Source organism: Phyllostomus discolor, chromosome 6, assembly GCF_004126475.2.
Source record: "Phyllostomus discolor isolate MPI-MPIP mPhyDis1 chromosome 6, mPhyDis1.pri.v3, whole genome shotgun sequence".
In the NCBI taxonomy this organism is placed as follows: Eukaryota; Metazoa; Chordata; class Mammalia; order Chiroptera; family Phyllostomidae; genus Phyllostomus; species Phyllostomus discolor.
Window position 1 is genome coordinate 155,942,038 of NC_040908.2, and position 24,985 is coordinate 155,967,022.

The 24,985-nt window shown below is 37.4% G+C and overlaps 1 protein-coding gene and 1 pseudogene across 9 annotated transcripts in view; one reads left to right on the forward strand and one right to left on the reverse strand.

Annotated features, from left to right (window-relative positions):
* CKAP5 (cytoskeleton associated protein 5) overlaps window positions 1-24,985 on the reverse strand; it is an 88,231-nt gene that overhangs the window by 47,843 nt on the left and 15,403 nt on the right. For 5 of the 9 annotated variants that reach the window (XM_028516486.2, XM_028516485.2, XM_028516483.2 and 2 more), the window contains exons 2-7: window positions 7,830-7,923; window positions 7,149-7,342; window positions 5,660-5,866; window positions 2,642-2,813; window positions 1,904-2,036; window positions 1,312-1,412 (exon numbers count right to left, since the gene is read on the reverse strand). In XM_028516486.2, the coding sequence (XP_028372287.1) occupies window positions 1,312-1,412; window positions 1,904-2,036; window positions 2,642-2,813; window positions 5,660-5,866; window positions 7,149-7,342; window positions 7,830-7,886 (864 nt within the window). In that variant the 5' untranslated portion in view covers window positions 7,887-7,923. Of the gene's footprint in view, window positions 1-1,311; window positions 1,413-1,903; window positions 2,037-2,641; window positions 2,814-5,659; window positions 5,867-7,148; window positions 7,343-7,829; window positions 7,924-22,357; window positions 22,477-24,985 lie in introns of those variants that run through there. The other 4 variants (XM_028516488.2, XM_028516487.2, XM_036029335.1 and 1 more) reach the window with 4 other exon arrangements.
* LOC114498998 lies at window positions 13,765-15,204 on the forward strand (annotated as a pseudogene).

A 24,985-nucleotide genomic window follows, 5' to 3' on the forward strand; every position in this document is an offset into this window, starting at 1 on the left:
AAAGTAGAATATGCTCCACTAGAGATCAAGCAATTAATTACTCATTAATTTGAATATGCACTATTTGAAAGAATTGGGGATACAAAGAAGTTGATAAACTAGTCACCCAAGAGGACATTACTGTTCAATTCATCAAATATTTATTTATCTGTTCACCAAAAGTTTATAGGATATTCAAGGAGCTGACAGCAAAGCTAGGAAAACCATTAATAAATAACTACAAGGTCATAACCACTATAAAAGGAGAAGTACACGCTGCTTTGGTAACACAGCAAGAGGTCTTAACCTAGTTTAGGCTGACAAGTAGGCTTTGCCCTACAAAAAAGATGCCTAAGGTGAGATCTAGAAGATAAAGAGGTATTATGAACTGAATGAGGGGAGAAGAATGTTACAGGCAGAAAGAACAGTCCGGTTAAGTCTCAGAGCTTAGGAACAAAACAACAGTGTGACATATGCGATACTGGGAGAAGGTCAGTGTGATTGGAGTGTGGAGGGTGTGAGCCATTAGGAATGTGGCTGGAAGGTGAGCAGGGCCCTCAGAGATACCAGAGATGGCCTCAAGGGCCATAGGATGATCTGACATCATCTTAAAACTCATGGAAGCCATCGGAGGGTTTTAATGAGGCAATGATATGAGAAGATTTGCGTTTTGGAAAATGACACCTCTAATTACATTGTGAAATGTGATGGGAAAGAGAAAGGGGCAAGTGTAAAGACAGGGAGCCTTGTAAGAAGACTTCTACAGTATTGTAGCACATAAGGCAAGATATAATGGTGGTTGGTATAAGACTGTTTCTCAATTGGGGATAATTTTATCTTTTGGAATACGTTTAGCAAAGTTTGGAGACATTTTTGATTATCATGACTTTGGAGATTGGTATTACTGGTATCTGATGGAGAAAGGCCAGAGATGCTGCTAAGCATTCTATAATGCACAGGATACTCCTCCAAAACAAAGAATTATCTGGGAAAAAAATGTCAACAGTGTCAAGGTCAAGAAACCCTAGAGTAACTACTTGGCAGTGGGATGATGAGAAGGAGATGAGTTTGAGAGCTATTTAAAGGTAAAACCAGAGAAACAGTGAGGAAAGGGAAGATGTCAAGAAAAATGTTCTAGACGTAAAAAAAAATGCAATAGTAAGTACACACACAAAGTAGTGCGGGAACCAAGAAGCAGCAATTAATTCACTCTACTAGGGAAGATACGGGGTGAAAGGGTACACCAGGAAATGGCTCAGCAGAACATTCTCTCAATTATACTCAAGCAATTACTTAAAATGAAATAAATTCGAGAAGTTTACCATTACTTACGATTTTGTCATAAAAGTCTTTGGGAAGTTTGGAAAGAATTTCTACTGCTTCCAAAAGCTCATAAGCATCTATCTGTGGCACCTCATCACCATCGTCACCACCTTCCAGAAAAGAACAAAACAAACCTCAAAAATGGATGGAATGGTTTTATTTCTCAGTTACCAGTCCTTTCACGCCTCTGATGAAATCTTAACACAGAAAGAATCAGCATTATTAGTGTTATATGTAACTTATATTTTATTAAATGGCAGTCCTATAAAATGTGACTAGTGAATATAGGTTCTTGTGGTAGCACCCATTGTGAATTTTTTTAAGTAAGTTTTTTAAAGATTCTTTTTTTTTAAAAGATTCCACTCATTTATTTTTAGATAGAGGAGAAGGGAGGAAGAAAGAGAGGGAGAGAAACATCAGTGTGTGGTTGCCTCTCACACACCCCCATCTGGGGACCTGGCCCACAACCCAGGCATGTGCTCTGACTAGGAATCAAACAGGTGACCCTTTGGCTAGCAGGCCTGGGCTCAATCCACTGAGCCACACCAGCCAGGGCATTCTTGTGAATTTTTATAGACACCAGTGTTTAAAATTGGCTTACCTCCCTCAGCATCTCCACCAGCAGACTGCTGCTGTTCCAATTTCGCTTCTAGTTCTTGCTGAGAACGCAGAAACCGAGTTGGTTTAGGAGCACCTGTTGGCAGTTTGACCCATTCTTCTTCTAGTTCTTTCAACTACAAATATTATAAAATATTTTAAAAACATTATCTACATCTCCACCATTAGAGAATATACTTAACATTTATATTTACTAATACAAAAATTTCTTATTTATGTGGTTCTAAATGGGCAAATGGAATAAATTTAAATTTTATACATTTTTTAGCATAAGCCAAACTAATTTATATTTACTATACCAAAGACGGACTAAGCACACAGAAAAAAGAAAATCCGTTTTTTCCAGACATTCTCATTAGTTCATGAATTCAGTATATTTGTATCAGATAAAGTCTCCAAAACCAATTATAATAAAAAAAGGATAAATGCATTTTGTCCAAACAGATATTAAGTCCTGCTAACAACAGCATTTATATAAAGGGATCTTTTAAACTCTCTAGATTCAACACAAACATCCCAGGGTCATCGAATGTATGGTATGTAACTTGAGAGGACAAAGTAACAGCAGAGACAGTTGGCAATGCTCAGAAAGATCAACTGATTTCAAAGTTAAGAATAAAAAATAATTATTTATAAGGACAGAATATCAACAACAGAGACAAGAAGGAAATATCTTCACATATTAACCTCATACAAAGACAACCGGAAATCTGTGCCTCACCTGGAGGGAGTTTATATTTTGTAACGGGGGTCTCAGCGCATCCCGAATCCACCTGTAAATCTCCACGGCAATTAGTTTGGCTTCATCTCGAACTGCCTTGTCTCGAGACTCAAAAAGTTTTGGCAACACTTTGATAATTGGCTTAAGCAAGATGATTTTGGAACCAAATTCACTAGAAGTAAAAAATTGGAAAAAGAATTGTCAACATGCTGCTTGGGTAAAGTTTCAGCTTTCATTCACTCAAACACAATTCCATACCTATGGATTAATAGAGTTATACAAATTGAGTTTTAGGGCAGAAAAAAGGGAACTCATATCCGCATCTGTGTTTAAATGTTGTTCTTCCAAGGATAGTATTTAATGTCTAGGGGCCAAAATAATGTTACCGTTTTAAAATTAACTTTCTACGTAACCAGACTAGAAATAATTCAAGTCTATAAAGGGCCTACACTTGTGTAATATCTTAAATATACATATATATGGTTAAAAATTAGAACAAATCAGTTTATACATATATAGATGAGTGAAATCTGCTTTTAATAAACTTTTTAAAAAGATTTTATTTATTTATTTTTTAGAGAGGGAAGGGAGGAAGAGAGAGAGAGAGAAAAACATCAATGTGCGGTTGCTGGGGGTCATGGCCTGCAACCCAGGCATGTACCCTGACTGGGAATCAAACCTGCGACACTTTGGTTCACAGCCTACACTCAATCTACTGAGCTATGCCAGCCAGGTTAATAAACTTTTTAACAGTTCTTACAATTAAGGTGGTTCACTTTACTCAACAGATCACTAATCCTGGCAGTGCAATATGTTTCATTCCTGACTTCGAAGATATCACACTGTAACTCCAGGGAACTTAAATCTTTTTGCTTCCATTTTCCACGGGGAAAATAATAACATTCTGATTTCTTTTAAAAAGGTAACATATTCAACCTCATATAATTGTCACATACTACATTTTTAAGTTCAATGGCCAAATTTAGCATTCTGATTCACTGCTAACAATTCTGAATAATATTCTGGAACAAAACAAATTAAATTATGAACAAACACTGAAATTCTCTAGTAAGAGCCATATATATTATTTGTCTATTATCTAATGTGAACAGATTTATCTCACATGTATAAACACAACAAAGTTTTTCAGTAATAGCTACTGACATATTCCAATAGGCCAAAGAAGGATACTGTGAAAATACTCTCCCTAGAAAGTGATATTTAACAAGCCAAGCCACCTGGTTATGTAAATAGCTTAAATATAGATATCTTAACATGAAACTAAACTACCAAGACTGCCTTATGGTGAAGACAAACCATTCTTTTTAGATCATGGTGCCTAAAGAATCGACCATTTGGAATCCTTAGTTTTCCCTTACATTATTACTATTTCATCTGATTTTTGTTTGTTTGTTCCACTATTCTGGCCTGCTTCTGAAAGATTTAAAAAAAAATATGGAGCAGGTCCACATGGAAAGTACCTTAACAAAACAAAAGCTAATTCTGGCACTAAACACATTGCTATAGAAAAAACAAAAGTGTTCTAGAAATCCATTTTAGGGGCCATAGAACATACTCGGTTTCCTGAAATTATCACTAACATAGACGGCTTAAGGAAGCTCTGGAACCTAGGATTAAACAGTTGACCTCAAGGTTCTAGAAGGTCTGACAGAACTATCTAGTTCCACTTGTAGATTCTGAGATGTTTTAGGACAAATAAAGAACCACTGAGGGATGGGACTAAATAACATTTATAAGACAGATGTAAGAAGATATACCTAACTTGTTCTTTTTCTACCCTTATTCTCCTAGTCACCTTAAAATGAAGTAACCAGAGTTTACAGCATTCTAGATTAGAAACTTCTAATTAAAAGGCAGATTACTGTATAATACATATTTTATTAGAGATCCAATACCAAGGACAGAACAGATCTACTGATACAAGAAGTTTTAATGACCAAGTCAATTCACTAAATTTTTAAGATAAGAACAAGCATACTATTTACTATTCATAAAAACACATGACTGCTCTTCTATAATAGGCTAGACACGAGGAAACATTTATCACACAAGAATCTAAGTGAAAGTCAAATGTTATAAAAGAACATCATGAACCAACCAAAAGACAATGTAAAAGTTTAAGACTTATAAGTTGAGGATAGTTTAACAAAATTAAAAAATTCTGATACTTTGATATAAGACAAGCACCAAAGGAAGCATTTTCTTTCTCCAAGAAGTAAATCATATACAAAATCACAACAGAGTTGAGTTGAGGTGATCTTCACTTCCGCAGGCCACACATTTAAGGTTTCACGAGAGCTGTTTTCTAAAGTATCTCATGTGAATGGTTTTGGATATCAGATTGGAAGGACTGCCAAATCAGAACAAGTTAGTGGCCTGTCTAATTCAGATTTGCATAGCAAATTACAACTACTTGTTCCTGAAATAGATCCCATTCATGAAAAACTTCTAAAAAACAAGAAATTCTAGAGTTGAAAATAACTTACTACATAAGAGTACAAGTTATTTTCTATTCGCTGTTGCTATAATTCTGTTTAAAGGCATATAGCATTTGCTTCTACTTTATAAAAAGGCACCTAAACTAAGGTTTGCTTTAACCATCAAACTGTGTCTCTAGCCAAACTTCAAAGTATATAAATTTATGCCTAAGGATAGCTAGAGAGAAAGAGCTGCTTAAATAACCTGAGGAGTGCTTTTCCACAAAAAGGCCAATTCATAATCTGAGAATAAGTCAGAAATATCCTGTTTTATCTTCATTAGAAAGAAATTAAGATAAAATAACTATGCAACACACTTGAGGAAGCTGAAGGTTAAAATTACTGAATACAAAGTCCACACTTGAGGAGTGAATTCGGCTTTTCCAGGTCCCTCTCCTGGTTGGTACGGCATGCCAACTCATGTCTAGCAGTTTTCATTTCTGTTTAAACCAGAAACCCAAACCCAACTGAGATACTAGAGTTAATAGAACTAGAGCTAAATGAAAAAAAAAAATCTTACCTTAAGGCTTTCCTCAGTGTCTCTGTGCAGGCCACGATAATCTTGGGGTTCTTATTGTCCAGGCCTTTCAGGAGCTCTTCTTGCACAGCCTCTCCTTTCTCAATCTCTATGTACATGAGACAAATCTCGATGCCTAGCTCCTTGGCTCTGGCTTTGGGTTGGTTGAAAACTTTACTTACAACACCTGATACAACTTCTCCTGTGGTTCTGTAATAGAGATTGTGAATAAGAGCCACACACACAAGAGCACACTTTAGTAGAAAGAGCTGGAAAAAGGCCAAGGGTGGGTGTGGGGACATCTACTTTTTAAAATGCTTAGGAATAATGTAAATGAGTTTCTAATTTATTAATTATGTTTGAGAATACTAAAAACTTATACAAAAGTTTAAGACATGTCACACCAAATAATAATCCAGAACCAGAGATTGTTTATAAATGTAAAAAATTCAAACAAGAAAGCAAAAATCCTTTGAAATTCCACTACCCAGAGAAAACTACTTTCAACTTTTTGGTATCCATCCTTCCAGTCCTTTCTATATGCGCACATATACATATATGTACAGATATACAGACACTATATAAAAATAGGACTATAAATTTCTTGATTTTGTGAAATATTTTAAAAAATTTTAAACACTCAAGAGAACGTCTTCACAGAAGGAATGGATATGCATGCACCTTTAGCAACAAAAGGCTCCTCCCAACTTCTTGGCAAGACTACAATAACTTTACTGCTTTGAGTCTCTTTGAAATTAAATAAAACCTATGCTATCGGAAATTAGAGGCATATGCAGCATTTGTCAGAAATGTTTCTGGTATCAGAAAAGAAAGAAATTTAAAAAAACAATTATTTATTTCACTAATGGCAAGGGAGACTTGGCGGTGTAACAAAACCCTCAAATCAAGGGCCCCCACTGGTGGGTGTGCATGTGGGCAAGCTCCTTTCAATGACAGAAAGACTGCAGTTAGAAAGACCAGGTTTAAGAGGTGTGGGAGAGGAGTCACAGGCTGAAATAGAAAGATACCTTATGACCACAGGGTACAGATGTGACTCTAAGATCATCCAGCCGGGATATTAGACCAAGATTTTTGTAAAGCCCCAATATTTTCAGTGAAATTCTGATAATTTCTTTGCTGACAGCCTCTCAGTTTTTTCTAAAAGCTACTGAAGATTTTCCTTCTTAGTCTAGAGTAATTTCCATGTGAAAGGATTAAAAGGAAAAAACATCACTTGTTCATCAAACTTTACGGTAAAAAAAGATCTGACTTCTAATTTGTTCCTTTTTAGAGTTCTCACATACCATTCAGACTTCTGAGAACAGATAAAGACAGAAAGAAAAAAAAAGCAAGTACCAAGGAACTATGAAAGAAAATTAATATATTCTAAGAGTGCTAATAACTAAGAACAGTGATGCATGAATATATATAGATTTATCCAGGTAGCACCAGACAGGGATTTTTAACAGCAGAGTTGAAAAGAAATACTTACTTTCCTGCTACATGAGCATTTTCAACATAAACAAGTGCAGCTTCTAATCCTTTCAACTGAACCACTGCATTGGAATCAGTCACAAATTTTTTAATCAATCCTAAAAATTTGGACCATTCTGGGCTCTTTTCATCTCTTATTTTCTGGAAGATCTTCAAGGCCTCTTCATACCCATTTAATCTTGCTTTCCACAGCTAAAAGAAAAGTAGTATTTTGAAAAACAAAACAATAATACTATTATTATTTATTGTTAATTGGGGAGGGAGAGAAATAACCACCCTATACCAGGATATCTGAACAAAGGATGCAATAAGCTGAAACAAAAAAGGAGTTTAAGAAATTCAGATAGTTTTTAAAAAAGATTGTCTAATAAACCTTTTCTTGTGTTTAATATTTATGATATTCTGCTAAGGTCATCTAAAATTCATAGCAGGCCATTATAAATGTATCTCAGTTAGATACAAAGTTTTCAAGTATTTGTTACTACTTCGTCAGAATATGGCATTCAAGATGTGTCAACTCAAACATGAATCATCCTGCTGAACCTACCCAATCTCCAAAGTACATTGCTTTTCAGTTGTACTGTGTACTCATTGGGTAGCTTTAAACTATATGCTACACAATATAACTGCTGACAAAATTAGCAATGACACCGAAATCTGAGTTCCAGAAAAGTCTTACCTTGTGTTCACATTTCTGATCAACTGGTAGCTTCAGCCACTCGCTATCATCTCCCATTGTGCTTCCAGTTTCTCCTTAGAGTTAAGCGTAATTCCTAATTAAATAAAAATTGATATCTATTAACTCTAGGGTTAAGCAGTCTCTTAAGACAAAATTACTTTCTGACATCTTTATTTTATCACGATGCACCAATAAGATTAAAAAAGCCCATTCTTTGTTTAGGTACACCTTAACAGAGGATTTTAAAAGTAAAAGCAAGAAAAAATAAGTCAACTGAAAACTCCAGACAGATATTTGTTTTTTAAAAATTATACTTATGTAGTTTCCCAAATGGGAACTTCTTAGATTATATAACAAAGCTAGAATAAAACTGAAGAGCTGAGCTACTTGGCCTTCTAAAAGGGCAAGAGAAGATGACCCTGGCCAGGTAGTTCAGCTGTTTAGAGCATCATCCCAATATGCCAAGGCTGTAGGTTGGATCCCCAGACAGGGCAGATATGAGTAACCAATGAATGCATAAGTGGAACAACAACAACAAAAATCAGTGTTTCTCTCTATTAATTTTTAAGAAAAGGCAAGAGAAAAAGTTCAAAGAACACCATACTTTCAGCTGTTAAACAAAAATTCCTTATAGAAAGTATTCAATATGGAAAATTCTCAATGCTACCCAGCTCTCTAACTCTGGTAAATATGACTTCAGTCAATATGTTTATGTAAACTAGTAAAAAAACAAATCCCTGGATGAACTATTCCTTTATTTTTTAATTATACTTTATTGATTATGTTATTACAATTATCCCAATTTTCCCCTCGAACTATTCCTTTATAAACTTTATATTTAAACAATTTTTAGTGAGGTTTACAGTCAACATTCCTTTAATAATTTGTGCTACTGTTTAGATAACATTTCTTTCTGATTATGAAAGTACATATGCTAATTGCAGAAAATCTGGAAAGTACACAAAATATATAAGGAAAGAAAGTATTAAACAAAATTTCATCCCCTTGATGAATACTAAAGTGTGTGTCCACTTGAGTCTTCCAAGTTTTTCTCAATGCATAGACAGTGTATAAATTACATGAGAAAAAAAAAGAGGGAAATCTTTTTCTCATATGGTCACATTCTCCTATATTTGAGAACCTGATGATGCTTAAAGGCTGCATAGCACTACATTTTTATCAATCCTACTGTTGAAATTTAAATTGCTTCCAATTTTTCAATATTATAAATAACATAGAGGGATTTTGCTTATTTCTCCTGTCTATCCCAGTCCTGGTCTGACATAAATATATCTTCAACAAATGTTTGTTTAATGAATGTATACCTTGATAATGCCTATCTTGAATCAGGCATTATGCAAAGTACTTGTTAAGAATGTCGACTAATTTTGTACTAACAACTACATGAAAGATAGTCTCTCTACTTTACATACTAAGGTCACAAAGATTAACTTGCCTAAAACAACAAACCTGGCAGGCAGTGAGATCACACTAAGATTCAAAGTCTATGCCTCTTCTTTTTTTTTTTTTTTTAAAGATTTTATTTATTTATTTTTAGGGAGTGAAGGGAGAGAGAGGGAGAGAGAGAGAGGGAGAGAGAGAGAAACATCAATGTGCGATTGCTGGGGGTTATGGCCTGCAACCCAGGAATGTACCCTGGCTGGGAATCGAACCTGGGACACTTTGGTTCCCAGTCTGCGTTCAATCCACTGAGCTACGCCAGCCAGGGCGTATGCCTCTTCTTTTATAACCTGTTCCCTCTCATGAAAATGTAGGAAATGTTCCAAGAAGAGTTAAATACTCAAAGACTGAATTGTAAAAGTTTATCAGAGTAAGTGGAACTTTCTTTAAGAATGCTCTAAAGTTCCCAGGACCCTGTAAAATAACAGCAGTGCATTTTAGAGTAGGAGTCAAACCTTAATAGAGAACAGAAACTCTAATACAGCAATGGAGTAGATAAAACAGTACAATAGTTTGGAAAATAGTATGGCATTATTTAGGTTGAAGATGCACATACCCTGCTATCCAGAAACCCCATGCCTAGGTATACACCCTAAATATTGATGAAGACCTATACAAGGTTATTCATAGCACTATTGTTCATGAAAGTGAAAAGTTGGAAACACTTCATAAGTATATCAAAAAGAATGAATAAAATAGTGGTATATTCATGCAGTGTGGTATTATATAGCAACAAAAATGAATCAACTATGTAGTACTTCTCCAACTCTACAGTGAGGCACCAGTCCTTTTTTGGTAATTTTTCAAACAGTTGTACACGGATGTTTGTCAAATACAATAAAAATTAATTATGAGATCTCTTTATTTTTAAAGTTCCCCAAGTAAATGAAAAATAGTCCAGTCACCATGTAAAACAACTTAGTGGTTCCTTAAAAAGTTAAACACAGAGTAATATGGCTCTGCAATTCTACTCCTAGCTTTATATCCAAAAGAACTGAAAACAGGTACTCCAATAAGTACACATACATGCATGTTCATAGCAGCACTATTCACAGCAGCCAAAAAGTAGCCCAAACGTCCATCCCAAACGTCCATCAACGGATAGAATAAACAAATTGTGGTATGTACATACAATGGGCTGTTACTCGGCCATAAAAGGGAGTGAAGTTCTAATATGTGCTACAACTGGATGAACTTCACAAACATGATGCCAAGTGAAAGAAGCCAAACACAAAAGGTCCCATACTATATGATTCCATTATATGAAAATATCTAGAATTATAATAGAGCGATTCATACAGACAGAATGCAGACTGGTGGTTGCCAGGGGCTGAGGAGAGGGGGAATTGAGTAGAAACTGCTTAATGGCTAAGGAATTTTACTGCAGAATGATGGAAATCATTTTACTGCAGTTTCGGAACTAGATGGAGGTAGTGGATGCATAATATTGTGAATGTATGAAATGCCATTTGAATTGTTCATTTTAAAATGGTTAAGTTTTATGTTATGTGAATTTCACTTCAATAAATTATTATTTTTTTAAGTCCCAAGGTGATCTAATGTGCAGCCTGGGTTGGAAACATCTAACATTACTTCCTTGGCCCAAGTTTGAGCTGCAAAAGCAATCTTTCCCCATTTGTTTTTCAAAGAGAAACACTCAACGAAATCTTTTAAACCATTTCCCAACCAACAGAATGTCGACAACAATATTCAACTGTCAGTATTCTATGAGTTCACTATAATACTTTTGCTCCTGTTCATTACTTTTGGAAACATGAAGAAACAGGTTATCAGCCTAAGTGCCTCAGAAAATTTAGATGCCATTGTTATACTTTCTGAAATGGCTTTTACCATGTTATAGTCTGAGTTTTTAAAAGTTGGTGTTTATGATCTGTCTATTGAAAGGAAAGGCCTGCTTCATTCCCAAGCCTCCCAGTCACTGAATAATGGATGCAGTGTTTGTGCAAGCATGTGACGCTGAGGACTCCTGCTCTGCCTCTGTGTTTGTCTTCTTCCAGGATTGATCCACTAAGGAAAAAAGCACTTCTCCACTCATTTTTCCCCATAATTATTTTAGTTATAAAATTAATTTTAGAATTTAATTTTTACATATCTAAGAAAACATATGCAATGAGTTATGAAGCATTACAATAAAGTTGACCTACCACCCAACCTGAAAATTAGAAACTACCAATATTATTATTGTACCTGCTCATTTCTTTCCTACTCCATCCTTCTCCCCACAGAAGCACCTCCCTGAATTTGTTTAGTTCTATGCTATAGTTACAGTCACATATTCCTAAACACCAAAATTAACTGCACTTGTGAGCTTTAGAAAGTGTTATCTTATTGTTTGTAATCCTCCATAACTTGCTTTGCCATTTAAAATTTCATTTGTAAAATTAATTCACGTGGTGTACTACAACTCAGAGCTACTCAAAGTGTGGTTCAAAGATGTGTGCTGGTTCACAAACTTATCATTCAGAGATAAGTACAGAAATACAGATGAGAGTTTAGAAATAGCCACAGAACCTACTCTACCTTCTTTTATTATGGTGGTCTGAGGAACTGAGAAACAGGTTCAGTGAGGGTAAAGTATAAAATGCAATAAGGAAAGTAAGGGGTGTAGAGTCAGGCTGCAAAGTAGTTAAGATCAGACCCTAAAAGGTCTTATAAGCAATGTTAAGGAATTTGGACTTTATCCCAAAGGTAAAAGGAGACTTTGAAGGATTGTCAGTAGAAAAAAAAAATGCATATTCTATCAAACTTGCCTTGTTTGAGGACTCTGTAATGTGAACGTAAAAGCAATGTGAAGAATGGCTCGGAGGGCAGTAACAGTGGAGGAAAATCAGGAGGCTGTAGTCTAAATGAAAGATGATGGTAGCCTGGACCTAAGGGTGGTAGTAGGAATGCTGATGGAGAAAAATGGATGGATTAAGGAATGTCAAAGAACGTCCTTACAGAGTGAATGCAGAGGGGTGGAAGAGAGGGATATAGATGAATTTGGACAAGCTGAGTTTGAGATGAATACTAGAGAAGTGTGCAACAGTCACTTATATGGGGGAGGCTGGTCTGCAAAAGATTTCTTGATTCCTAGTTTGGTGAAATTCCTATAATGTATCTGTATCTGGTTTCTAAATGATCTACAGTGAAAACTATTCATACTTTATAAATAATAAGATTTATTTTGGTGATTATTTAACTCAATGAAAATATGAAGAGCAAATGAAAATATATATAAAAGACAAGTTTATTTGCCTCCAAAACAGCTCAGGTAATTTAGAGAAATTTAAAATGCCGTTAGTTGGTAAAAGGAAATCATCCCTAATCAGCAGTAGCCTAATAATCAAGCCTAACTACTCAATTGGGCCTTAATACACTGTTAACCTGTCTTTGGTTAAGAGAAGAATGGTTACATGTTTAACTGTAACTTGGAGTTACTCATGAAGTTCAACTCTCCCTCCCATTCCACTGAGAGCTAACTCTACCAGCTGAAAAGGAAAATCTTTCTTTGCGATTAGCAAAAAAAATAAAGGGTAGTGGATTGTGATCTCCATAACTCCTATTAGTTCTAAATGTCTGACTATATAATTCAAGAACATTTGGGGTGGGGCAGGTCATTAAAGTAACCACTATTTAAAAGCTAAGCTTTGCCGCTACTGCAAATTTTAATCATTATCACAAAGGAAAGTAAAGGCCTTGGGAACATTAAGAACATATTGAAAAAGTAGTAATTAGTAACCTCAGAGTTAGTATAAAATAAAATGTGTGTAGAATCGAAGTTAACAATTTCATGAACCGTCACACAAGTTAAAAGCTTGAATGGTTTCTTCAGAGAAAAGCAGTACTGTTTTCTTTTTTCTTTTGATTTGAAAGAAAGAGACATTGATTTGTTGTTCCATTTATTTGTGCATTCATTGGTGGTTTCTTACTATGTGCTCTAACTGAGACAATGCGCTAACTGAGCTATACAGCCAGGGCCTACTGTCTTCAATATACACAGCAAGTTGAAACCAAACTATCATTCATAATAGATGAAGAATGGAAACAAGTCAAATGTCCATCCACTGATGAATAAATAAAATGTGGTAAATCCATACAAGAATATTATTCAGTAATAAAAAGAAATGAAGTGCCATAAAGAACCTGTAAAACTCAACAACAACAACAAAAAACCCTGGGCAAAGGACTTGAATAGACATTTCTCCAATGACCAATAAGCATATGAAAAGATGTTCAACATTACTAATCATTAAGGAAACTCAAATCAAAGCTACAATTAGATACCACCCCATACCCATTAAGATGCTACTATAAGAAAAAAAAAGTGTTGATAAGGATATGGAGAAATTGGAAACCCTTGTACACTGTTGGTGGGGATGTAAAATAGTGCAGCTGCTGTGAAAAATAGTATGGCGGTTCCTCAGAAAATTAAAAATAGAATTACCATATGATCCAGCTATTCCACTTCTAGGTTGATGCCCCAGAGAATTGAAAACAGGTTCTCAAGAGATATTTGTACACCCATGTTCATAGCAGCATTATTCACAGTAGCTGAAATATAGAAGCAACCCAAGTATTCGCTGATGGATAAGCAAAAAGTAGTCTACACATCCAATGGACTACTACTGAGCCTAAAAAAAGTAAAGAAATTCTGGAGTTTGCATGGGGCCTTGGTTATAGTGTGGTGAAAGGTGGAGGGGGGGGGCAAGATCGCAGTGAGTTTGGCGAAACTCTCCTCCCCTCGCCCCACTGCATGGGACAGTGTGAATGTGGTGTCTGAGGGACAGTGTTTTCTCTGAGGCAGCGCTGGAAAACAAGCTGTCAGACTTCAGCAACCTTGTCCCTGTGACTCATCCACCACCACCTGGAGCACTCTGGCCCTATCATCTCCGTGCTAGTATGGGAGCTGCCTAAAACCATACCAAACAGGAAGCTTACCTTTCTCTACCTAGCCAGTGATGTCACTCAGAACAGCAAAAGGCAGGGGCCAGAGTTTACAAAGATTCTGCACCAATTAAGGTGGAGGCTTTTAAGCACATTTCAAGTGAAACTGATGAAAGTCGTAAGAAACACCATGGAAGAGTTATCGAACCCAGAGGAAAGGTCTGTTTATAAAAATGATGTATTAGAACAATTTAAGCACGCTCTGTATGGCTATAAGAAGCTAGGAAGCGAAGTTACGAACAGATAAAGGTGGATGAAAATGAAAACTGTTCCTCTCTAGGATCTCCAAAGGAACCACCACAGACTCTAGATCCCATTAGAACATTACGAGATCTAGTAAATGCTGCTTCAGGTGATATGGCAGTTCAACAGAGGATAGCTTCTTCACTTGTTTAAGTCCAAGAAACATCCCTACTAGATCACGGATAAAGAATCCGGAGAAAGGCTTTCTAAAATGGTAGAGGATGTTTGTATGTTGTTGCAGATTACAATGACAGATTTGCAGCTGAAATAGATGATAGGAAGCAACTCACTAGAATGTTAGCAGATTTTCTTCATTGTCAAAAAGGAAGCCCTTGCAGAGAAAGAACATAAACTGGAAGAATATAAACACAAGCTAGCCAGTTTCCCTGGTGTGCAAAGAACTCAGGTCCCAGATCTAGAGCCTGTCAGATTTATCTCAATTGCCCAGTGTCACTGACAGCCACCTGCACCTACCCTTTGCAGGGGACATCTACAGTGAAGACTGATGATCAGTCTCTTTCCAGGGCCTAGGACTTTGCAGGACATGGAGATGGGATAGGTGGATAGTCCAGTAGCATTATTTTTGTATATTGTTGAGAGTGACAGTAACAACAACAAGACAATCTATAAAATTGTTTAAAATGTTGATTTGTTTACTATTTCACTGGTGAGTTAACACGACAATTTAAACAAAGTGATGATCTGTGTATATTAATAAGATCACTACTAGTGATTATTTTCAAAAGATCTCATGTAGACTTCTGGCCAAGATGGAGGCACACTGTGCCTCCTCGCACAACCAAGATAGAGATAACAATAATTTAGAAAGAGAATAACAACCAGAACTGACAGAAAATTGAACTTTATGGAAGTCTGACAACCAAGAAGTTAAAACAGACCCATTCATCCAGGCCGGTAGGAGGGGCAGAGTCGGGCAGCCAGGCATGGGTTGCAGCACGGAGAGCAGAGAGCATTGGGACCAGGTGCGTAATGCATCCGGGGCGTGCAAGACCACAGCAGGTGGACCCTGACCATGCAAGTGGCAGCTGGTAGACCCCGCCCAGGGGTGGTAACCGGCAGGCCTAGTGAGGCGGCAATTGTGAAGCAAGGCACTGTGCGCAACCCAGGATCTAGGCACTGGGAAATAGAGCTTTGGGGCACTGATTGAAAACACCTGTGGGGGTTGAGGCACAGGGAGAGACTCCCAGCCTCACAGGAGAGGTCCTTGCAAAGTCCCATGGCGTGCACAAGCTCACCCACATGGGAACTGGCACCAGAGGGGCCCAGTTTGCTCAGGGGAAGCAGCAGAAGGGATTGAGGTCCGACGAAGACAGGAGCAAGCACCAATGTTCCCTCTCGGACCCCACCCCCACATACAACGTCACAACCCAGAGACTGGGGTACCCTGCCCTGGTGAACACCTAAGGCTCTGCTCCTCATATATAACAGGCTTGACCAGACCAAAGAAAAAAAAAGATGGTTCAAACAGAATTGAAAGCTCTGCAACCAGTACTTTTAAGCAACCAAGAGATAGCCAATCTATCAGATCCACAGTTCAAAGCACTGGGATCAGGATGCTCACAGAATTGGTTGATTTTGGTCGCAAATTAGATGAAAAAATGGAGGCTACAATAAGTGAAATGAAGAAAAATGCACAGGGAACCAACAGTGATGGAATAAAAGCTGGGTCTCACATCAATGGAGTGGACCAGAAGGAAGAAAAAAAAAATACAACCAGAAAAGAATGAAGAAATAAGAATTCAAAAAAATGAGGAGGGGCTTAGGAACTTCCAGGTCATCTTTAAATGATCCAACATCCAAATCATAGGGGTATCAGAAGGAGAAGAGGAAAAGCAACAAGTGGAAAACTTATTTGAACAAATAATAAAGGAGAACTTCCCCATACTGGCAAAGGAAATAGACTTCCAGGAAGTCCAGGAAGCTCAGAGTCCCAAAGAAGTTGGATCCAAGAAGGAATACACCAAGGCACATCATAATTACATTAGCCACGGTAAGAATGAAGGAGAGAATCCTAGAAGCAGCAAGAGATAAGGAGACAGTCACCTACAAAGGAGTTCCCATCAGACTGTCAGCTGATTTCTCAAGAGACCTTGCAGGCAAGAAGGAGCTGGAAAGAAGTATTCCAAGTCATGAAAGACAAGGACCTACATCCCAGATTGCACTATCCCACAAAGCTTTCATTTAGAATGGAAGGGCAGATAAAGTGCTTCTCAGATAAGGTCAAGTTAAAGGAGTTCATCATCACCAAGCCCTTATTTTATGAAGTGTTAAAGGAACTTATCTAAGAAAAAGATAAAAAACATGTATAGTAAAATGACAGCAAACTCACAATTATTAACAACCACACCTAAAACAAAAACAAAAAGAAACTAAGCAAACAACTAGAACAGGAACAGAACCACAGAAATGGAGATCACATGGAGGGTTAACAGGGGAGTGGGAAGAGGAGGGGGGGAAGGTACGGAGAATAAGTAGCATAGATGGTACTTATGGTAGATGGTAGGTAGAAAATAGATGGTAGGTAGAAAATAGACAGGGAGAGGGCAAGAATAGTATGGGAAATGTAGAAGCTAAAGAACTTATGACACATGGACATGAACTAAGTGGGGGAATGTGGGTGGGAGAGGGTGTGCAGGGTGGAGGGGAATGAAGGAGGGTAATGGGACAACTGTCATAGCATAATGAATAGAATATATTTTTAAAAAGATAAAGAAAAATCTATGAAATGTTAACTTTAAAAAGTATAAAAAAAGATCTCTTACACTTTTTTTTTGATCCAGGGCCTTGTGAGAAATTCCATGTTTCTATTGCCTCACTTATTTTCAAATGTTTTTATTTTCTTCAGTATCTAATCACAGCATAGTATGTAATTCCTAAAGGGTAAGAGCTAATCAGGAGTTGGATGAGACTTGATTATGGTATAGTTAGGACTTGGCTGTAGAAGAGACTAAGAGTTTCCCCAGTGAAAATATCAGTTCTGTGCCTCTCGATGCCTTTGATTCCTTATTCTTTAGAGGTCAGTAATTTAACACTAAACATGGATGTCATTTTTAGGGTCAGATCTTAGAGAAAAGTTTCCACAATAGCACCATAGGAACTCCATTCCAACTGCCAGTATATAATAAGAGTGTTAATAGAAACCCCCTTGATTAAACTGTTTAGAAACAGGTGATTAGATTAATATGAGTTGGTTGGAAAATGTTATAAATCTTAACATTTTTCCAAGACGATGGCTTTCATTCTAAAACTGATTTCTGTGAGATCAATCTCCTTTTAACATAATTGATCCCTTTAAAGCCATCTATAGGATTAAACAAAACAAAATAATGATACTTTTATTATTCCCATAGCCTTTAACTTTAAAAACAATAGTACTTTTAGCTCTAACATCTTGAAGACACAATATTCATTAATGTTCAGTAAAGTAGCTTGGAACATTTTTAATGTTTCCTTCAGGTTTTGAACGACTGTATATTTGGAAATTAAGCAGTGCTGGACTACAGGGAAGATCTGGTAAATATTCTATTTGTATATTTAGAGTTACCAAAGCAATGTACTTTTACCTTTCTTTAACCCTGTGTGTTAGAGCAGTTGCATGCTCTCCTGCTTTCTTCTTAAATCACAGTGTTAAGCTGTGAATTTGTATTCAATAATGACTTAAAAGAAACCTTTTCATTCATTACTTTACATATTAGGCAGTTTTCATTGTAAGCAGATTCAAATAAGATAGTCAATAAAACATCTTTAATCACCCCCCCCCCCATAAAGGAAAGAAATTCTGACATGTTATAACCTGGATGAACCTTGAGGTCATTATGCTAAATGAAATAAGCCAGTCACAAAGAGACAAATATTGTAATATTCCACTTATATGAGGTGCTTAAAATCATTGAAATCGTAGAGACAGAAAGAATGGTCATTTCCAGTAGATGGATGGAGTAGGGGAATAGTGGGTTATTGTTCAATGGGTATAAAGTTTTATAAGATGAAAAGATTGTGGCAATGGATGGTGATGATTGTCATACAACATTATCAATGTATTTAACACCACTGACCTTCACACTTAAAAATGGTTAAAATGGTCTCTTTTATGTTTCTTTTGCCACAATTAAAAAAATGAAGTACTGATACATGGTACAACATGGATGAACCTTGCAAACATGCTAAGTGAAAGAAACCAGTTACAAAGGACAACATATTGTATATTCCACTTATATGAAATGCCCAGAATAGGCAAATCTATAGAGACAGGAAGTAGATCAGTGGTTGCCTAGGGCTGAGGTGTGTGGGGATATTAGGAGACTAGGGGGTATGGAGTTTTTTTCTGAGGTAGTAAGAATATTCTAAAATTGACTGTGAGCCCTGGCTAGTGTGGCTCATTGGACTGAGCGCAAACCAAAGGGTCATCAGTTCGATTCCCACTCAGGGCACATGCCTGGATTGCAGGCCAGGTCCCCAGTAGGGGGCATGTGAGAGGCAACCACACACTGATGTTTCTCTCTCTCTCTCCCCCTGCCTTCCTCTCTCTAAAAATAAATAAATAAAATCTTTTTAAAAAAGCCAATCTCAAAAAACATTGAATTCAATAAAAAAAACCCCAAACTAACAAAGGTTACTAATAAAAGTTCTTAGGAAATGAGATTTATTTGTTAAAGCAACCAATCACTTTACAGGTGCATAGGCCGGCTGTAAAGGTTAGAGTCCCTTCTCATAGTAGGACCTAATAATAAGGAATTACTCCATTCCAATTTCACCTAAAACATTCGTTCACTGAATTTCCATTATATGCTCAATGAGTTCACAGGAGTAACAAATAATATGTGTAAATAAACAATAATACAAAATACAGTGTATATGGAAAGTGACATTAGCAAGGGACAAATGAAGGTTATGAGAACTCAAAGACAGGATTAACCACCAGTGAGGGAGGGATGGTCAGTGAAAATCTCACAGAAAGGATGACATCTGAGCTTAGTGATGAACGATAGGTGGGCTTTTTCAAAAATGAAACAAAACAGGAGTGGAAGAGATGTTCTAGACTGAGAAAATAAGAAAGGCAGTCTCAGGTATAGAAAAGTCCTAAGCATGTTTGAGGAACACTGAATGGCTCCATTTACTGGAGTGTAAGACCATAAAGGTAGATAAGGCTCAGATCATGCAGAATCCTGATTATTAAGCTAAACAGCAGAGGATGCTGATAAACTGAAGCAGGGCAATGATATGATCCTATTTACTTTAGAAAAGTCTATGTAGAATGAATTGGGAGAGAAAGAAAGTAGTTTTTTTCCCCCTACATTCTTATTTATTTATTTCTTTTTAGAGAGGGAAGAAAGAGTGAGAAAGAGAAACATCAATGTGCGGTTGCTGGGGGCCGTGGCCTGCAACCCAGGCATGTGCCCTGACTGGGAATTGAACCTGCGACACTGAAAGTAGAGTTTTGATAGGGAATTACTGCAGTATTCCAGGGCAAAGAGAAATAGCAGCCAGAAAGGGGGTTTGGAAGTAGGAATGGAGGTGAACGGGAGAGACTGAAAGGAGTTTCATTAAAGGAGTAGAATCAATAAGCCTTAGCAACTAAGGATGTGTGAGTAGGAAGAAGTCTAGTAGGAGACCCCAGTCTAGGTGATGGGGGAACAGTGATACCAATGACAGAAAAATATGTCAAAAAGTTGTTTTAGGTTGTTTGTTTGGGGGATGTGAAGGAGAGGTAAGGAATATGATAAGTTTGGTTTCAGACTTGAGAAATATGATCTTCAAGTAGTTAGAAATAAGGCACCAGGGATGAACAGAAGGGTCTGGATTTTATAAACACAGACACAGAAAATCAAGTTTTCATTACATAGCAAGGTTTGATGCTTTAAGAATGAATAAAATTGCCAACAATGAAAAGCATTAATAAAATTAATTTGAAATACTATATATAATGCTTGCTATGGTTCAATCTAGTCCATATTACAAAATATTCAGAAACTTCAAATTATTCAGATCTCTTAGGTTTTACCCTAGCTTACACCAGAGGTAAAGGTAAGAAGGGCAGTTAAAATATATCCGTTCTATAGAAATAATATAATCTCACACCACTGATGTATCTAAAATGTCTTTCAAAAAGCTAAAATCCCATACAGTCCACACCATTGCTGGAAAAAGTTTAAATGTAATTGTTTATTTTTAAACCAGAAGTTAAAAAATGTTTCTAAAGTCCCACATAAAGGCAGAACTTAGAATAAATTTCAACTTCGTGACTTTTCAGTTCTGTATTCAATGAAATAACAAATTACCTACTAAATATGCATTATATACTATCATAACAGACTCAAGCAATCTATGAATGTTCTCATTTGTCAACCAAATAGAAGTAAGGCACAAAGAGATGAAGTCCTGACCAATGTTAGAGCTGGCTCTAGAACCTGTGCCTCCTGTCTCCCAGGCCACTAGTCTTTCTCAGTACCCACCAGTACCTTTCCTATACCTTGACAGTCTGTAAGAATAATTATACAGCTATTAAACAGATTGTTTTAGCTTTCTACTCAGGAAGAAGCTATGGCAGTGGAACTATTTTATGGCTAATTTCCAAGCCCTTGACCTAAAAAAGCTCTTCACTATCACAATACAAAAGATCTGGATCTGATTACCATTCCTAGACTCTCACTTCTGGCTAAGGAAATGCTACTGCAGAAGCACACAATGAATCTGAGGGAAGTTTGAGGAAAATTTTTGCCCACTCAAAAAACATCTTTGAATGACCGATGAGATGTGATGATAGTCTCACTGCAAAAAAGAAAATAATTATAAAATAAGGATAAAACAGAATACACAAACACTCAAATCATGTCTAGGAACAAGTAACTGGATTAAAGAAGCATAACAATTATGTAACTGGCATACAAAATTTAAGAGTTTTATTACTTGGCCAAGCCAGACAAAATTTCTAGGTAACCGGTAAGAAAATGACAAGGGTTTCCTCTTTTTCTCCTCCTTCACTTTTCATTTTTTATATTTTTTATTTACTCTTTATTGTATTTCTACAATGACCATTTAGTCCCTCCCACCAGCCCTTTCCTTTTAAAAAGCCTCACTGTCTCCAGGTAATTACCATTAACAAGGACAAGAGTTATCCTTTTGCTGGAGAATTCTGCATTATCAGGGAGCCATAAATCTGAACTGCTTCTCTAGCAGGTTATCTCAACAAACTTGGGTATGCTTGCTGTTCTAGTCCTGGGAAGGTGGTCTCCCATAAATTCCTTCAGAGAAGGGGAAGAGCTATAAAGAGCTGTCTCTTTACACATTAGCAGGAAAGAAAGTTAACTGGACTCTCCCTAACAGATGATCACTGCCAATGTCTCCAAAAGGTGGACCCGACAACAACACGGGCCTCTGGGGAGGATGTAAACTAAGCCTGGCTGTGAATTAGGTCAACTTTAAGAGTTACTGCTCAACTGTACCACGGTAGGTGAAAACCTAACGCTTACTCATCCCGAAACTACTCAGGTCTCCAAATCCCAAGCTAAGGACCCAAGGCTCAAGGGCACTGGATTCAGCTGCAACCATCCAGCTCAACAAGGTTATACTCGGGAAAAAGCAATCCTCTCCTTACTCTCTGTAGGAACCAGGGGAGGCAAAGCCAGGTCGTGGGTACTGCTCAATCACTGCACATCCAAACAAGCACTCTAGGGCCGCTGCCACCACCCAGAAGTAGAGCAGATGCCCCAGGCTTAAAGCTCACAGCAACCGGCATTGTTTATGCTTTTTCGCCGGCCTTAGCCGCTGATAGGCCAGGAAAGTCCCCTGAACTGTCCACCAGGGCTTCCGGCCTGGGCACGGGATGCTGGACCCCCCGCCCGCAGTTTGACACTTACGCTCCCCAGGCAGGGAGAGGCCCTAAAGTCCGAGCAGAATCAGCAGGAATACCGGGGCAGGCGGTCGGCAGCAGTGGTGCTACTGGCCCGCTGGGAACCACCTCCTCCAGGGGCGGGGCCCAGAGCGTGCTGAGAGACCGCCCCTCCTGGGCCCCCTTCCCGCAAACACTAATAGTTTAAAGGGGCCGCTGCCCTTTACCCAGAGGTCTGCAGGACTAAGGGGCCTCCTCCAACACAGAGTTTTTAAAGCAAATTAAGGACCAACCAGGAAGATTCCACACCACGGTTGAGTGGACCTCATTTTTTTGTGGCAATACAGGTAACGTTCCAAAAACAAAGGAGATGATCAGTTCCTAGTATCACAATCCTCTCTCTCCTCCAGTGGTGAAAAAATTGATGCAGGAAATAGCCTAAGCATCAGGGTTAATATATAGACCCCGTTATGTAAGCTGCTTACTTCTTTAACTTAAGAGTCAGTGTTCTTCACATGGCAACTCAGAGGCCCAAAAAAGATTTCTGGCAGCCGGTACTGCTTCACTAACCCTCTCAACGACTCCTGTCTCTTCTCTCAATTCGAGGAATCCCACACAATGATACAAGATGGGTACGAAGGTAACAGATGAAATAGAAAACTAACACTCTTCTTGTGAGTAAAATGTAATCTTTCAAAATTGGCCAAGATTCACTACAAATCTATGTATCTAGATAAAGAATCTTGCATGCAAATACAATTTTTCATTCATCTAATTTAATATGAAGGGTTGAGACAAGTCTAGGAGACACTGAATTAATATCTGAGTAAAGTAGTGTCTCTGAACTCTCCATAGGTTATCAATGAGTTTTAATTTTTTTTTCATAGGACGTTTTCCTCAATCTCAGTTTACAAGGTCTGACTGTATTTTGTCTCCTGCATATGTCAAGAAAGATTTGTATGTGTATTTATTGATTTCTAGAGAGAGGAAGGGAGAGGAGAAAGAGAAACATCGATTTGCTATTCCACCCATTTTTGCAGTCATTGGCTGATTCTTGTATGTGTCCTGACCAGGGATCCAATCTGCAACTTTGGCTTATCTGGACGACACTCTAATCAACTGAGCTACCTGGCCAGGGTGTGTGTGTGTGTGTGTGCTTTTAATCCTCACCAGAGGACATTTGTTCATTGCATTTAGAGAGAGGGAGAAAAAGGGAAAGGGTGCGTGGGGGCGTTGGAGAGACAGACAGACATGGATGTGAGAAACATTGATTGGTTGCCTTCTCATACACACCCCAACCAGGATTGAGCCCACAACCAGGGTATGTGCCCTGGTGGGAATAAAACCCAGCCTAGACGTTTTGGTTTAAAGGAGGATGCTTCAAACAACTGGGCCACACAGGCAAGGGCTGTGTGTTTCTTAAGCCTGTGTTACTCCACTTAAACTTAATAAACACAACTTACTAAAGCCTTCAATCACCACCAGACCAGTAAGAAACTCAATTTAGTGAAGCTAAAGACCATTAATAAATGCCCTAACATCTATCATCCCAAATAGAGGTTCAAGTGGAAATGTACATTCCAAAGGACAGGCATAAAAACTGCTCTACTAGGGAGCAGATCCAGGTTACCTTTATTTGGAAGGTCTTAGAGAATTCAAGGCTAAGTAAATGATATGTTTGAGTTAGGTAATTAAGATTTTTTTCCCCAAAGGGGAGGAGGGATTAGAATAAATGGTAATGGTAAAAAAATACAATAAAAATAAGAAAGCTTTTTTTTTCCCATTATATCCTCATCAAGCTCATCACACTATTCTGAGGATAATAATGGTTTGTAGAGCAGCCTTCCATTGATTGATTGTGAACACTTCAAGGTCAAGGACTGGAATGTATTGGGTTGGCCAAAAGTCCATATGGTATTTTCCATAAAATAAAAGACACATTTTTCATTTTCACCAATGACTTTATTGATTTGGATATTTTGAGTATGTCAGCTATCTCCACATGGTATAACGTTGATTGTTCCCAATTAATGTCTCGATTTGATTGCTGTCAACTTCAACTGGTCTACCCAACTGTGAAGCATCATCCAGCAAGAAATCTCCAGCATGGAACTTTGCAAACCACTTTTGACATGTTTAACCAGTCACAGTGCCTTCTCCATGCATTGCAATTTTCTTTTTTGCATTTTCATTGCATTTTTATCTTTCTTGAAATAATAAAGCATAATGTGCTGAAAATGTGTATTTTCTTCCATCTTCGATATTAAAATGACTACACAAAAATTCACCAATTTTGAGAAGTTTTTTTAATGCATGCTGATATGACAGCTGTCACAATACAATCTAACAAAATTATTTCAAGTGAAGTTAAATACAACTAAGCCTAGAGCCATCTTATGGAAAAAAAAAACCCTTTTTGTCCAACCCAATACCTTAATCATCTTTTTCTTCAGTGTAAAAAATGAATACTGAATATTTGTCATAAAAGGTATGACCAACACTTTCTTTGACATAGGAATCCTGATCATTTCAATAAGCACAGTATATATAGTGCACACACACAAATGAATAATACCCACTGCAGTGCTTATTAGTGAATTAAAAATTTAGAGAAAAAAATCTGTTGATTGTACAGCTCAGTCTCTAACATCAGAAG